We start from the raw sequence: 15,450 nt of genomic DNA on the forward strand, positions 1-15,450 counted from the left end.
GAGAGGTACTCACTCTGACTACTACCATGTAATGAGAGAGGTACTCACTCTGACTACTACGATGTCATGAGAGAGGTACTCACTCTGACTATTGCCATGTAATGAGAGAGGTACTCACTCTGACTACTACGATGTCATGAGAGAGGTACTCACTCTGACTACTACCATGTAATGAGAGAGGTACTCACTCTGACTACTGCCATGTAATGAGAGAGGTACTCACTCTGACTACTGCCATGTCATGAGAGAGAGGAGCGGGGACAAAGTGACAGGTTAAAACAGGCTAATTCACTTCTAATCAGGGAGAAAGGGAGGGGAAGATGGAGAGAGGTCTCTGCTAATAACTGTATTCTCCATATCCACTTGGTAACAGTCCCAAAACAAAATGAGTGATTATTGGTTGAGTCCCAAAACAAAGAGGCCCATACAGGTTTAATACATGGTCATTCATATTAGTAATAGATTCATATGGTAATGGGGCAAATAACTAACGCTGCTTATTGGGTCACAGCTGTTATGAGCGGTGCCTTCTGTGTGTGTCCCAGTCTGACGCCTGGTCATATATTCTACTTACAGCCCAGAGAAAGAGAAGGGGTTTAAGAAACAAGTGAAGCTTCCCTCTCATGAGAACGGACAGGACGGACAGATGGACTCTGAAGAGAACTACACAGAGGACGGACAGGACGGACAGATGGACTCTGAAGAGAACTACACAGAGGACGGACAGGACGGGATGTCCCCTCTGCAGGAGGAGAGTGGGTGTGATGAGGAGGAGGAGAGGGATGAAGATGAGTTTGACAGTGATGAGAGTCTGGTGGACTCAGACTCTGACTCTGATGAGAAAGGTGAGTGAAAGATAACTATGACACTTCCCAGAGAGTGGTAGAAATGTCCCCAATTCTAAATAAACCCTTCTGCACTTGTGTACTGCAGATGGGGGCAGGATTGAATAGGTTTCATCATTAACCTAATGAAAGTACCATATTGTCCTCTGTTTGGCTGTATGCTACAGTATTTCCTAGGTAGCAACTGAAATCCCCAACTGCCCCACTCTATTATAACATGTCTGTCTGATAGCCACAGTTTTCACCTTTCACCTCTTGACCCTTGACCTCTCTGTGCCCTCTGACCTCTTACCCCCTGCAGCTAACTTCCAGGCGGATCTGGCAGACCTGACGTGTGAGATTGAGATCAAGCAGAAGTTGATCGATGAGCTGGAGAACAGTCAGAAGAGACTGCTGCAACTCAAACTACAGTACGAAGAGAAACTCATCCTGCTGCAGAACAAGATCAGAGACACACAGCTGGAGAGAGACAGAGTACTACACAACCTCAGTGAGTTATGGGTAATGTAGGCACACAGTCACAGAGACACACAGCTGGAGAGAGACAGAGTACTACACAACCTCAGTGAGTTATGGGTAATGTAGGCACACAGTCACAGAGACACACAGCTGGAGACAGAGTACTACACAACCTCAGTGAGTTATGGGTAATGTAGGCACGCAGTCACAGAGACACACAGCTGGAGAGACAGAGTACTACACAACCTCAGTGAGTTATGGGTAATGTAGGCACACAGTCACAGAGACACACAGCTGGAGAGACAGAGTACTACACAACCTCAGTGAGTTATGGATAATGTAGGCACACAGTCACAGAGACACACAGCTGGAGAGACAGAGTACTACACAACCTCAGTGAGTTATGGGTAATGTAGGCACACAGTCACAGAGACACACAGCTGGAGAGACAGAGTACTACACAACCTCAGTGAGTTATGGGTAATGTAGGCACGCAGTCACAGAGACACACAGCTGGAGAGAGAGAGTACTACACAACCTCAGTGAGTTATGGGTAATGTAGGCACACAGAGTGTACTGTACATACTGCCCAACATCAGTGAGTGATTGTAAGCGGGGATGTGAGATCTTCATTGATGTCTTGTTGTAAGGGAAGACACAGCTGTAGCACAACATAGATACAGGTAAATGTCCAAATAAAGGAAACACCAACATTTGTATTTATTATGGATCCCCATTCACTAGCAGCTACTCTTCCTGGAGTTTATTATGGATCCCCATTCACTAGCAGCTACTCTTCCTGGGGTTTATTATGGATCCCCATTCACTAGCAGCTACTCTTCCTGGGGTTTATTATGGATCCCCATTCACTAGCAGCTACTCCTCCTGGGGTTTATTATGGATCCCCATTCACTAGCAGCTACTCTTCCTGGGGTTTATTATGGATCCCCATTCACTAGCAGCTACTCTTCCTGGAGTTTATTATGGATCCCCATTCACTAGCAGCTTCTCTTCCTGGGGTTTATTATGGATCCCCATTCACTAGCAGCTACTCTTCCTGGGGTTTATTTTGGATCCCCATTCACTAGCAGCTACTCTTCCTGGGGTTTATTATGGATCCCCATTCACTAGCAGCTATTCTTCCTGGGGTTTATTATGGATCCCCATTCACTAGCAGCTATTCTTCCTGGGGTTTATTATGGATCCCCATTCACTAGCAGCTTCTCTTCCTGGGGTTTATTATGGATCCCCATTCACTAGCAGCTACTCTTCCTGGGGTTTATTATGGATCCCCATTCACTAGCAGCTACTCTTCCTGGGGTTTATTATGGATCCCCATTCACTAGCAGCTACTCCTCCTGGGGTTTATTATGGATCCCCATTCACTAGCAGCTACTCTTCCTGGGGTTTATTATGGATCCCCATTCACTAGCAGCTACTCTTCCTGGGGTTTATTATGGATCCCCATTCACTAGCAGCTACTCTTCCTGGGGTTTATTATGGATCCCCATTCACTAGCAGCTACTCTTCCTGGGGTTTATTATGGATCCCCATTCACTAGCAGCTACTCTTCCTGGGGTTTATTATGGATCCCCATTCACTAGCAGCTACTCTTCCTGGGGTTTATTATGGATCCCCATTCACTAGCAGCTACTCTTCCTGGGGTTTATTATGGATCCCCATTCACAAGCAGCTACTCTTCCTGGGGTCCAGCAAAAGTAAGGCAGTTATACGATTTTTATTGTTTTTTACAAAGCATTCATTACAGAATTCACAACACATTAAGTGTGTGCCCTCAGGCCCCTACTCTACAACCACATATCTACAACACAAAATCCATGTGCACGTGTGTTTATAGTGTGTATATTATCATGTGTGTCTATGCATGTGTCTGTGCCTATGTTTGTGTTGCTTCACAGTCCCACGCTGTTCCATAAGGTGTATTTTTATCTGTTTTTAAATCTGATTCTACTGCTTGTATTAGTTACCTGATGTGGAATAGAGTTCAATGTAGTCATGGCTCTATGTAGTACTGTGGAATAGAGTTCCATGTAGTCATGGCTCTATGTAGTACTGTGGAATAGAGTTCCATGTAGTCATGGCTCTATGTAGTACTGTGGAATAGAGTTCAATGTAGTCATGGCTCTATGTAGTACTGTGGAAAAGAGTTCCATGTAGTCATGGCTCTATGTAGTACTGTGGAATAGAGTTCCATGTAGTCATGGCTCTATGTAGTACTGTGGAATAGAGTTCCATGTAGTCATGGCTCTATGTAGTACTGTGGAATAGAGTTCCATGTAGTCATGGCTCTATGTAGTACTGTGGAATAGAGTTCCATGTAGTCATGGCTCTATGTAGTACTGTGGAATAGAGTTCCATGTAGTCATGGCTCTATGTAGTACTGTGGAATAGAGTTCCATGTAGTCATGGCTCTATGTAGTACTGTGGAATAGAGTTCCATGTAGTCATGGCTCTATGTAGTACTGTGGAATAGAGTTCCATGTAGTCATGGCTCTATGTAGTACTGTGGAATAGAGTTCCATGTAGTCATGGCTCTATGTAGTACTGTGGAATAGAGTTCCATGTAGTCATGGCTCTATGTAGTACTGTGGAATAGAGTTCCATGTAGTCATGGCTCTATGTAGTACTGTGGAATAGAATTCCATGTAGTCATGGCTCTATGTAGTACTGTGGAATAGAGTTCCATGTAGTCATGGCTCTATGTAGTACTGTGGAATAGAGTTCCATGTAGTCATGGCTCTATGTAGTACTGTGGAATAGAGTTCCATGTAGTCATGGCTCTATGTAGTACTGTGGAATAGAGTTCCATGTAGTCATGGCTCTATGTAGTACTGTGGAATAGAGTTCCATGTAGTCATGGCTCTATGTAGTACTGTGTGCCTCCCATAGTCTGTTCTGGACTGGTGGCATGTCTTGTGGGGTACACATGGTTGTCAGAGCTGTATGCCAGTAGTTTAAACAGACAGCTCGGTACTTTCAACATGTCAGTACCTCTCATAAATACAAGTAGTGATGAAGTCGATCTCTCCTCCACTTTGAGAGAGATTGACATGCATATTATTAATGTTTGTTCTCTGTGTACATCCAAGGACCAGCCGTGCTGCTCTGTTCTGAGACAATTGCAATTTTCCTAAGTCCCTCTTTGTGGCACCTGACCTGAACAGTAGTCCAGGCCTGTAGGACCTGCCTTGTTGAAGAAGGCACTTTATTAGTATAGTGTCTTAATAGGGCGTCGGCTCACCACGAACCGCCAGAACAGCATCAATGCACCTTGATATAGATTCTACAAGTGTCTGGAACTCTATTGGAGGGATGTGACACCATTCTTCCACGAGAAATTTCATAATTTGGTGTTTTGTTGATGGTGGTGGAAAACGCTGTCTCAGGCGCCGCTTCCAGAATCTTCCATTAAGTGTTTAATTGGGTAGAGATCTGGTGACTGAGACACACACACACACACACACACACACACACACACACACACACACACCCTTTAAACTCCCTATGCTCCTTTGACACCCCTCTTTCATAGTCACTGAGATCTCTTGTAGTCATGGTAGCCAAAATAATGGGCACCTGGGCATTTTTATACATGACCCTAAGATGTTCATGTGGAATCACCTGCTTTCAATATACTTTGTATCCATCATTTACTGAAGTGTTTCCTTATATTTGCAGTAACCTTTACATACTGTACTGTACTCAATTTCAGCTCTACCTCATTTAATAAGCATCACTCTCTCTCTCCTCCTTTCTAGTGTCCATGGAGAACTACACGGAGGAGAAGGCTAGCAGGATCAAGTCAGATTATGAGAAGAGGCTAAAGGAGATGAACAGAGACCTGATGAAGCTACAGGCGGCTCAGAAGGAACACGCGAGGCTACTGAAGAACCAGGGACGCTATGAACGAGAGCTGAAGAATCTAGAGCAGGAGGTCAACGAGATGAAGAAAGCCAAGGTGAGGAGGAGGAGGAGGGCAGAGGAGAGGAGAGGAGGAGAGGACAAGGAGAGTGAGAGGGAGAGGAGGAGGAGGAGGAGGAGAATGGAGTAGGAGGCAGAGAATTGTGTCAACTATAAACAGTACCAGTCAAAAGTTTGAACACACCTACTCATTCCAGGGTTTTTCTTTATTTTGACTATTTTCTACATTGTAGAATAATAGTGAAGACATCAAAACTATGAAATAACACATATGGAATAATGTAGTAACCAAAAAAGTGTTAAACAAATCTAAATATATTTTATATTTGAGATTCTTCAAAGTAGCTACCCTTTGCCTTGATGACAGCTTTGCACACTCTTGGCATTCTCTCAACCAGCTTCATGAGGAATGCTTTTCCAACAGCCTTGAAGGAGTTTCCACATATGCTGAGCACTTGTTGGCTGCTTTTCCTTCACTCAAACTCATCCCATCTCACTTGGGTTGAGGTTGGGTGATTGTGGAGGCCAGGTCATCTGATGCAGCACTCCATCACTCTCCTTGGTCAAATAGCCCTTACACAGCCTGGAGCTGTGTTTTGGGTCTTTGTCTTGTTGAAAAACAAATGATAGTCCCACTAAGCGCAAATCAGATGGGATGACAATATTGCTGTAGAATGCTGTGGTAGACATCAAATCAAATCACATTTATTTATATAGCCCTTCGTACATCAGCTGATATCTCAAAGTGCTGTACAGAAACCCAGTCTAAAACCCCAAACAGCAAGCAATGCAGGTGTAGAAGCACGGTGGCTAGGAAAAACTCCCTAGAAAGGCCAAAACCTAGGAAGAAACCTAGAGAGGAACCAGGCTATGTGGGGTGGCCAGTCCTCTTCTGGCTGTGCCGGGTGGAGATTATAACAGAACATGGCCAAGATGTTTAAATGTTCATAAATGACCAGCATGGTCCAATAATAATTGGAGCAGCAGCACGGCCAGGTGGACTGGGGACAGAAAGGAGTCATCATGTCAGGTAGTCCTGAGGCATGGTCCTAGGGCCTCCCAGGGACGTTATGAGAGAGCCCCAGTAAGCCAGTGACTCAGCCCCTGTAATAGGGTTAGAGGCAGAGAATCCCAGTGGAGAGAGGGGAACCGGCCAGGCAGAGACAGCAAGGGCGGTTCGTTGCTCCAGAGCCTTTCCGTTCACCTTCCCACTCCTGGGCCAGACTACACTCAATCATATGACCCACTGAAGAGATGAGTCTTCAGTAAAGACTTAAAGGTTGAGACCGAGTTTGCGTCTCTGACATGGGTAGGCAGACCGTTCCATAAAAATTGAGCTCTATAGGAGAAAGCCCTGCCTCCAGCTGTTTGCTTAGAAATTCTAGGGACAATTAGGAGGCCTGCGTCTTGTGACCGTAGCGTACGTGTAGGTATGTACGGCAGGACCAAATCAAAGAGATAGGTAGGAGCAAGCCCATGTAATGCTTTGTAGGTTAGCAGTAAAACCTTGAAATCAGCCCTTGCTTTGACAGGAAGCCAGTGTAGGGAGGCTAGCACTGGAGTAATATGATCACATTTTTTGGTTCTAGTCAGGATTCTAGCAGCCGTATTTAGCACTAACTGAAGTTTATTTAGTGCTTTATCCGGGTAGCCGGAAAGTAGAGCATTGCAGTAGTCATTTTTGGACAGAAAGTTTCAGATTTTTGCAATGTTACGTAGATGGAAAAAAGCTGTCCTTGAAATGGTCTTGATATGTTCTTCAAAAGAGAGATCAGGGTCCAGAGTAATGCCGAGGTCCTTCACAGTTTTATTTGAGACGACTGTACAACCATTAAGATTAATTGTCAGATTCAACAGAAGATCTCTTTGTTTCTTGGGACCTAGAACAAGCATCTCTGTTTTGTCCAAGTTTAAAAGTAGAAAGTTTGCAGCCATCCACTTCCTTATGTCTGAAACACATGCTTCTAGCGAGGGCAATTTTGGGGCTTCACCTTGTTTCATTGAAATGTACAGCTGTGTGTCATCCGCATAGCAGTGAAAGTTAACATTATGTTTTCGAATGACATCCCCAAGAGGTAAAATATATAGTGAAAACAATAGTGGTCCTAAAACGGAACCTTGAGGAACACCGAAATTTACAGTTGATTTGTCAGAGGACAAACCATTCACAGAGACAAACTGATATCTTTCAGACAGATAAGATCTAAACCTGGCCAGAACTTGTCCGTGTAGACCAATTTGGGTTTCCAATCTCTCCAAAAGAATGTGGTGATCGATGGTATCAAAAGCAGCACTAAGGTCTAGGAGCACAAGGACAGATGCAGAGCCTCGGTCTGATGCCATTAAAAGGTCATTTACCACCTTCACAAGTGCAGTCTCAGTGCTATGATGGGGTCTAAAACCAGACTGAAGCATTTCGTATACATTGTTTGTCTTCAGGAAGGCAGTGAGTTGCTGCGCAACAGCCTTTTCAAACATTTTTGAGAGGAATGGAAGATTCGATATAGGCCGATAGTTTTTTATTTTTTCTGGGTCAAGGTTTGGCTTTTTCAAGAGAGGCTTTATTACTGCCACTTTTAGTGAGTTTGGCACACATCCGGTGGATAGAGAGCCGTTTATTATGTTCAACATAGGAGGGCCAAGCACAGGAAGCAGCTCTTTCAGTAGTTTAGTTGGAATAGGGTCCAGTATGCAGCTTGAAGGTTTAGAGGCCATAATTATTTTCATCATTGTGTCAAGAGATATAGTACTAAAACACTTGAGTCTCTCTTGATCCTAGGTCCTGGCAGAGTTGTGCAGACTCAGGACAACTGAGCTTTGAAGTAATACGCAGATTTTAAGAGTCCGTAATTTGCTTTCTAATAATCATGATCTTTTCCTCAAAGAAGTTCATGAATTAACCACATGATGGTTATATGTGCCTTGGATTCTAAATAAATCACAGACAGTGTCACCAGCGAAACACCCCACACCATCACACCTCCTCCACCATGCTTCACGGTGGGAACCACACATTCCGAGATCATCCTTTTAACTTCTCTGCGTCTCACAAAGACACGGCGGTTGGAATCAAAAATCTTAAATCTGGACTCATCAGACTAGAGGACAGATTTCCACCGGTCTAATGTCCATTGCGCATGTTTCTTGGCCCAAGCAAGTCTCTTCTTATTATTGGTGTCCTTTAGTAGTGGTTTCTTTGCAACAATTCGACCAAGAAAGCCTGAGTCAAGCAGTCTCCTCTGAACAGTTGATGTTCAGATGTGTCTGTTACTTGAACTCTGTGAAGCATTTATTTGTGCAGTAATTTCTGAGGCTGGTAACTGTAATGAACGTATCCTCTGCAGCAGAGGTAACCCTGGGTCTTTCTTTCCTGTGGCGGTCCTCATGAGAGCCAGTTTCATCATAGCACTTGATTGTTTTTGCGACTGCATCTTCATGTCTTAAAGTAATGATGGACTGTCGTTTCTCTTTGCTTATTTGAGCTGTTCTTGCCATAATATGGACTTGGTCTTTTACCAAACAGGGCTATCTTCTGTATACCCCCCTCACCTTGTCACAACACAATTGAGTGTGCCAAGCTGTCATCAAGGCAAAGGGTGGCTACTTTGTAGAATCTTAAAATATATTGTCATTTGTTTAACACTTTTTTGGTTACTACATTATTCCATATGTGTTATTTCATAGTTTTGACATCTTCGCTATTGACTGGTACTGTACATTGCAAGACATTTCCATCTGCAATGTTTATGGCCCTATGTGAGGGTATTCCCCCCATAGTCATCGATGGACGATGCTCCCTGAGAAGTATGTAAGCAAGTTTGAGGGTTCTCTTCAGCTAAGTGCAGTTCTTCCTCCGGTCCCCAGGTGGCGCTGATGAAGCAGATGAAGGAGGAGCAGCTGAGGAGGAGGATGGTGGAAGCCAAGAGGAACAGAGAGATCGCTCAGCTCAAGAAGGAGCAGCGAAGACAGGAGGTACGTGTTTGTGTGTGTGTCAGGGTGTGTTTGTGTGTGTGTGTGTCAGGGTGTGTGGGGTGTGTGTGTCAGGGTGTGTGTGTGTCAAGGTGTGTGTGTGTCAGGGTGTATGTGTGTCAGGGTGTGTGTGTCAGGGTGTGTTTGTGTTTGTGTGTGTGTGTCAGGGTGTGTGTGTGTGTGTGTGTGTGTCAGGGTGTGTTTGTATGTGTGTGTGTCAGGGGGTGTGTGTGTGTGTGTGTGTGTGTGTGTGTGTGTGTGTGTGTGTGTGTGTGTGTGTCAGGGTGTGTATGTGAGGTGACATAGAAGTGTATGCCTGGAGATACGTAATACACTTATGATGTTCTTGTACTCAACCAGATACTTTTTTTTATTTCTAGGTTAGTGCAGGGGAAGGGAAAGGGGGGTACCTAGTCAGTTCAGTACAACTGAATGCCTTCAACTGAAATGTGTCGTCTGCGTTTAAACCCAACCCCTCTATATGTATTTAACATCTGAGTCATGTACTCCAGATGTATTGTCTGACATCTCTCCACCTCCCTCCCTCCCTCAGTACCAGATTAGGTCGTTGGAGAGTCAGAAGTGTCAGCAGGAGCTTGTCTTACGTAGAAAGAGTCAGGAGGTGACAGCGTTACGACGGCTGGCTAAACCCCTGTCTGGACGCATGGCTAGACGTTTACAGCCCCCAGACTCTGGAGCTGAACTGTCTCCCAGCACCACCTCCTCTGAACCAGAGTCCAACAGGTAGGCAGTACTGCTACTGTAACCAAGTTCAACTGGTTAACCTTACTGCTGAGCTTGAAACGCTACCACCTGCACCATCGCATCGCTAGCTTTTTCCCCCACTAGCTAATTTGTCAAGAGCTTAATAATCCCGTGTGTTTGTGAGACAGAAGACCTGAGATCTAGTCTGAATGTGATCTGCTGATGGATAAACATGTACTGTTGAGCCTCTGTTTCACTACACAGTGTGTCATGATGAACAACACGTTCATCTAGCTCATAGCTTGTGTCCTGTTGTTTATATTCTGGTTTAGGACCACTCCAACCAATGTGTCTAACATAGTGAGACAGTGGAACACCAAGATGAACGGCTACCTGGGACAGAGCGAAGGGGTGACCACCAACGGGACACGGGTTGTTGGGTGAGTCACGGCGAGGAGTGTGTGTGTGTGTGTGTCATGGATTGTCAGCTCAGATGCAGAGCAGGGAGAGTGTGTTTGTATCTGGTGTGTGTGTGTTTTGAGGAATTTCCAGGTCAGAGGCAGAGAAAGGATGAGTGTGTGGGTGCTCTATGCTGGTGCTCTCTGTGTGTGTATGTGTGTGTGTGTGTGTGTGTGTGTGTGTGTGCCTCAGTGGAGGCTGCTGAGGGGATGACGGCTCATAATAATGGCCGGAACAGACCATATGTTTGATGTATTTGATACCATTCCACTGATTCCTCTCCAGTCATTAATACAAGCCCATCCTCCCCCTTTAAGGTGCCACCAACCTCCTGTGGTGTGCATGCCTATGTGCCTGCATGTGAGCTGCTTGAAACACAAAGACAATCTGAGCTGCTTAAAGCATGAAACACACCGAGAATCTGAGAGCTGCTTAAAACCTCTAGTGACTCCCCATCCCGCATGCGGGAGCGTAATCATCGCCTGACACTAATTAGCATAACGCAACGGACATAAATATCCCTAGAAAATATTCCTATTCATGAAAATCACAAATGAAATATATTGAGACACAACTTAGCCTTTTGTTAATCACCCTGTCATCTCAGATTTTCAAAATATGCTTTACAGCCAAAGCTAGACAAGCATTTGTGTAAGTTTATCGATAGCCTAGCATAGCATTTTGTCAAGCTAGCAGCAGGTAACTTGGTCACGGAAATCAGTAAAGCAATCAAATTAAATCGTTTACCTTTGATGAGCTTTGGATGTTTTCACCCACGAGACTCCCAGTTAGATAGCAAATGTTCCTTTTTTCCAAAAATATTATTTTTGTAGGCGAAATAGCTCCCTTTGTTCTTCACGTTTGGCTGAGAAATCGCCCGGAAATTGCAGTCACGAAAACGGCAAAAAATATTCCAAATTAGCTCCATAATATCGAAAGAAACATGGCAAACGTTGTTTATAATCAATCCTCAAGGTGTTTTTCAAATATCTATTCGATAATATATCCATCGGTACAATTCGTTTTTCAGTAGGACCGATTGGAGTAATGGCTACCTCTGTATTTTACGCGAGAATCTCTCTGGGAGCATCAGGTGACCACTTGCGCAATGTAGCCGCTTACGGGTATTCTTCAACATAAATGCGTAAAACTACGTCACAATGCTGTAGATATCTTCGGGAATACGGAGAAAGAGTAATCTGGTTGATAGCCCATTCACTGCTCAATAGGGACTCATTGGAACGCAGCGCTTTCAAAACATGAGGCACTTCCGGATTGGATTTTTCTCAGGCTTTCGCCTGCAATATCAGTTCTGTTATACTCGCAGACAATATTTTGACAGTTTTGGAAACTTTAGAGTGTTTTCTATCCTAAGCTGTCAATTATATGCATATTCTAGCATCTTGTCCTGACAAAATATCCGGTTTACTACGGGAACGTTTTTTTTCCCAAAAATGAAAATACTGCCCCCTAGTCACAACAGGCTTTAGCATGAAACACACTGAGAATCTGTGAGCTGCTTAAAGCATGAAACACACCGAGAATCTGAGAGCTGCTTAAAGCATGAAACACACTGAGAATCTGAGAGCTGCTTAAAGCATGAAACACACTGAGAATCTGAGAGCTGTTTAAAGCATGAGACTGCCAATAGGTATATATCACAGTGGGAAGCCGTTGCTTCTCTTGCTTGAACAAAATAGGTACCTGCTGCGTATCGGCGAAACTGCCGTTTCTATTTGTAGAATCGCAATTCTTGGCAAATTGACTTTGAGCCATTCAGAGAGCTCAAACCTCCATGTGGGGAGCCGGCAGGAGTTTCAAGAAAAAGTCTTGTTATTTTCATTTGGATTGTTCGAACTGAAACAATAAAGCTGCATCAGTCTTTACATATTTTATGTCTAGCTAAGGAGTTGAATACATTTTTTTGTTAGACTTGATAATGTGCACGTATTAGTTAGTTAGCTAGCTAGCTACTGTTAGCTTGCTAACTGAGAAAGGCAGTCACACACACTTCATATGCAATGACGGGGTGGTAGGTGCAGCACAATGCACACAATACTAAATGCTTTACCAAGCTAGCTATCTGGCCGCTGTAGCTAGTAGCATTATAATTCAATCCCAATGGATTCGTTTCCATGCAGCAGCTGCCTGTAGCTGACGAACGAGAGTCTTTAATAAAGCTTTTTGTGTAACTTACCCAAGATAGACCACAACCTGTTGTTTCCAAAGGGAGCAAATTAATCATTGTGGGCAGAACGAGCAAGGAGGTGGGCAGAGCCAAGCACGAGGCAGCGAGATTCTATTGGTTTGTTGGAGCATGTATTTGCATATTTTGACTAAGGAACGCCTGTTCTGTGAAGTGCGCCTTGCGTTTTGTTTTTTTCCTAGCTAGTACGACAGCTAGCTAGCGAATTATGCTAACAAATTAGCTAACATTAGCCAGCTAGCTAAACTTGTTTCTAGGGGCTGTATGCGATTATGGATAATAAATTAAATTATGTATTTCTTGCTCGCTAGTTATCTAGCTGTGGCCGTCAAATCAGGTGTAGCGAAATGCTTGTGTTTCTAGTTCCGACAGTGCAGTAATATCTAACAATTTCACAACAATACACACAAATCTAAGTAAAGGAATGGAATTAAGAATATATCAATATTTGGGCGAGCAATGTCAGAGCGGCATAGACTAAGATACAGTAGAATAGGATAGAATATACATATGAGGTAAGTAATGCAAAATATGTCAACATTATTTAGCTAGTAACGAGGGCTTTCCATAACAAAAGCAACAACATCGCAGCTAGCTAGTTAGCTAGCTAACATTGATTACTAAACCATAGAGCAACACACACAGACATGCCGTGCAGCGCTACTGCCACCTTCTGGTTTGGAGTATTTTAACACGGCTGAGTGGCTGATGTCTTAAAGGTATTGCTCTGTGAACACTAAAGAGATGAACTGCAGACACACTGTTTAGAGGTGCTAAGAACCGTCGGCAGGCAAACCTTTGGACTATCCTACCGGTATGTCTGAGCTATATGAAGGTCAGATTCAAATGAGGTATGAGTCTGTTGACATTTACTTAGCCAAGGCTATTGTCAGATTCAATAAAGTTTCATTCAATTTTGAGGAGTGCCTTTTACAAAACCATTTATCGGATTATTTTCAAATCAAATTGACAGAATTGACTTTCTTAGTCTGATATACTCTCCATCTTCTTCTTTCTTTGTCTCCATCCCTGCCTTCTTCGCCCTCCCTTACCCTAACTCTCTCCCCCTTCCTCTCAAAATCTCTTTCTTTCTCTTTCTCTCTCTCCTATTCTCTTCCTTCTCCTCCCCCACCCCAGCAGTAGAAAGAGGAATGTACCTGTGATAGGACTGACAGTTAACCTGTATTGTCCTTCGTCTTTCTCTCTGTGTAGGTGTAGGACTCGTGTCCAGCAAGGTGTTCTAGGATTGACAGTTAACCTGTATTGTCCTTCGTCTTTCTCTCTGTGTAGGAGTAGGACTCGTGTCCAGCAGGGTCTTCTAGGATTGACAGTTAACCTGTGTTGTCCTTCGTCTTTCTCTCTGTGTAGGAGTAGGACTCGTGTCCAGCAGGGTGTTCTAGGATTGACAGTTAACCTGTATTGTCCTTCGTCTTTCTCTCTGTGTAGGAGTAGGACTCGTGTCCAGCAGGGTGTTCTAGGACTGACAGTTAACCTGTATTGTCCTTTGTCTTTCTCTCTGTGTAGGAGTAGGACTCGTGTCCAGCAGGGTGTTCTAGGACTGACAGTTAACCTGTATTGTCCTTTGTCTTTCTCTCTGTGTAGGAGTAGGACTCGTGTCCAGCAGGGTGTTCTAGGATTGACAGTTAACCTGTATTGTCCTTCGTCTTTCTCTCTGTGTAGGAGTAGGACTCGTGTCCAGCAGTGTGTTCTAGGATTGACAGTTAACCTGTATTGTCCTTTGTCTTTCTCTCTGTGTAGGAGTAGGACTCGTGTCCAGCAGGGTGTTCTAGGATTGACAGTTAACCTGTATTGTCCTTTGTCTTTCTCTCTGTGTAGGAGTAGGACTCGTGTCCAGCAGTGTGTTCTAGGATTGACAGTTAACCTGTATTGTCCTTTGTCTTTCTCTCTGTGTAGGAGTAGGACTCGTGTCCAGCAGGGTGTTCTAGGATTGACATTTAACCTGTATTGTCCTTTGTCTTTCTCTCTGTGTAGGAGTAGGACTCGTGTCCAGCAGGGTGTTCTAGGATTGACAGTTAACCTGTATTGTCCTTTGTCTTTCTCTCTGTGTAGGAGTAGGACTCGTGTCCAGCAGGGTGTTCTAGGATTGACAGTTAACCTGTATTGTCCTTTGTCTTTCTCTCTGTGTAGGAGTAGGACTCGTGTCCAGCAGGGTGTTCTAGAATTGACAGTTAACCTGTATTGTCCTTTGTCTTTCTCTCTGTGTAGGAGTAGGACTCGTGTCCAGCAGGGTGTTCTAGGATTGACAGTTAACCTGTATTGTCCTTCGTCTTTCTCTCTGTGTAGGAGTAGGACTCGTGTCCAGCAGGGTGTTCTAGGACTGACAGTTAACCTGTTTTGTCCTTTGTCTTTCTCTCTGTGTAGGAGTAGGACTCGTGTCCAGCAGGGTGTTCTAGGATTGACAGTTAACCTGTATTGTCCTTTGTCTTTCTCTCTGTGTAGGAGTAGGACTCGTGTCCAGCAGGGTGTTCTAGGACTGACAGTTAACCTGTATTGTCCTTTGTCTTTCTCTCTGTGTAGGTGTAGGACTCGTGTCCAGCAGGGTGTTCTAGGATTGACAGTTAACCTGTATTGTCCTTCGTCTTTCTCTCTGTGTAGGAGTAGGACTCGTGTCCAGCAGGGTGTTCTAGGACTGACAGTTAACCTGTTTTGTCCTTTGTCTTTCTCTCTGTGTAGGAGTAGGACTCGTGTCCAGCAGGGTAAGGGGGTTCTGAGGGGTAGTAGCAGTTTCACCAAGGCAGCCCGTCAGAAGTGGCAAACACTGGAGAGGAGGATCCTGGACATCGTCATGCAGAGGATGACCATCACTAACGTAGAGGCCGACATGGACCGACTCATCAAGGTACT

General features: G+C 44.3%; 1 protein-coding gene across 2 annotated transcripts in view; it reads left to right on the top strand.

Annotated features, from left to right (window-relative positions):
* The window catches only part of LOC110493278 (kinesin-like protein KIF21B), a 142,987-nt gene that overhangs the window by 82,517 nt on the left and 45,020 nt on the right, over window positions 1–15,450 (top strand). For both annotated transcript variants that reach the window (XM_036950810.1, XM_036950809.1), the window contains exons 12-18: window positions 577–845; window positions 1,147–1,335; window positions 5,084–5,283; window positions 9,111–9,218; window positions 9,769–9,959; window positions 10,253–10,360; window positions 15,280–15,445. In XM_036950810.1, coding sequence (XP_036806705.1) covers window positions 577–845; window positions 1,147–1,335; window positions 5,084–5,283; window positions 9,111–9,218; window positions 9,769–9,959; window positions 10,253–10,360; window positions 15,280–15,445 — 1,231 coding nt within the window. The remainder of the gene's footprint in view (window positions 1–576; window positions 846–1,146; window positions 1,336–5,083; window positions 5,284–9,110; window positions 9,219–9,768; window positions 9,960–10,252; window positions 10,361–15,279; window positions 15,446–15,450) is intronic.

Source organism: Oncorhynchus mykiss, chromosome 17 (assembly GCF_013265735.2).
Source record: "Oncorhynchus mykiss isolate Arlee chromosome 17, USDA_OmykA_1.1, whole genome shotgun sequence".
In the NCBI taxonomy this organism is placed as follows: Eukaryota; Metazoa; Chordata; class Actinopteri; order Salmoniformes; family Salmonidae; genus Oncorhynchus; species Oncorhynchus mykiss.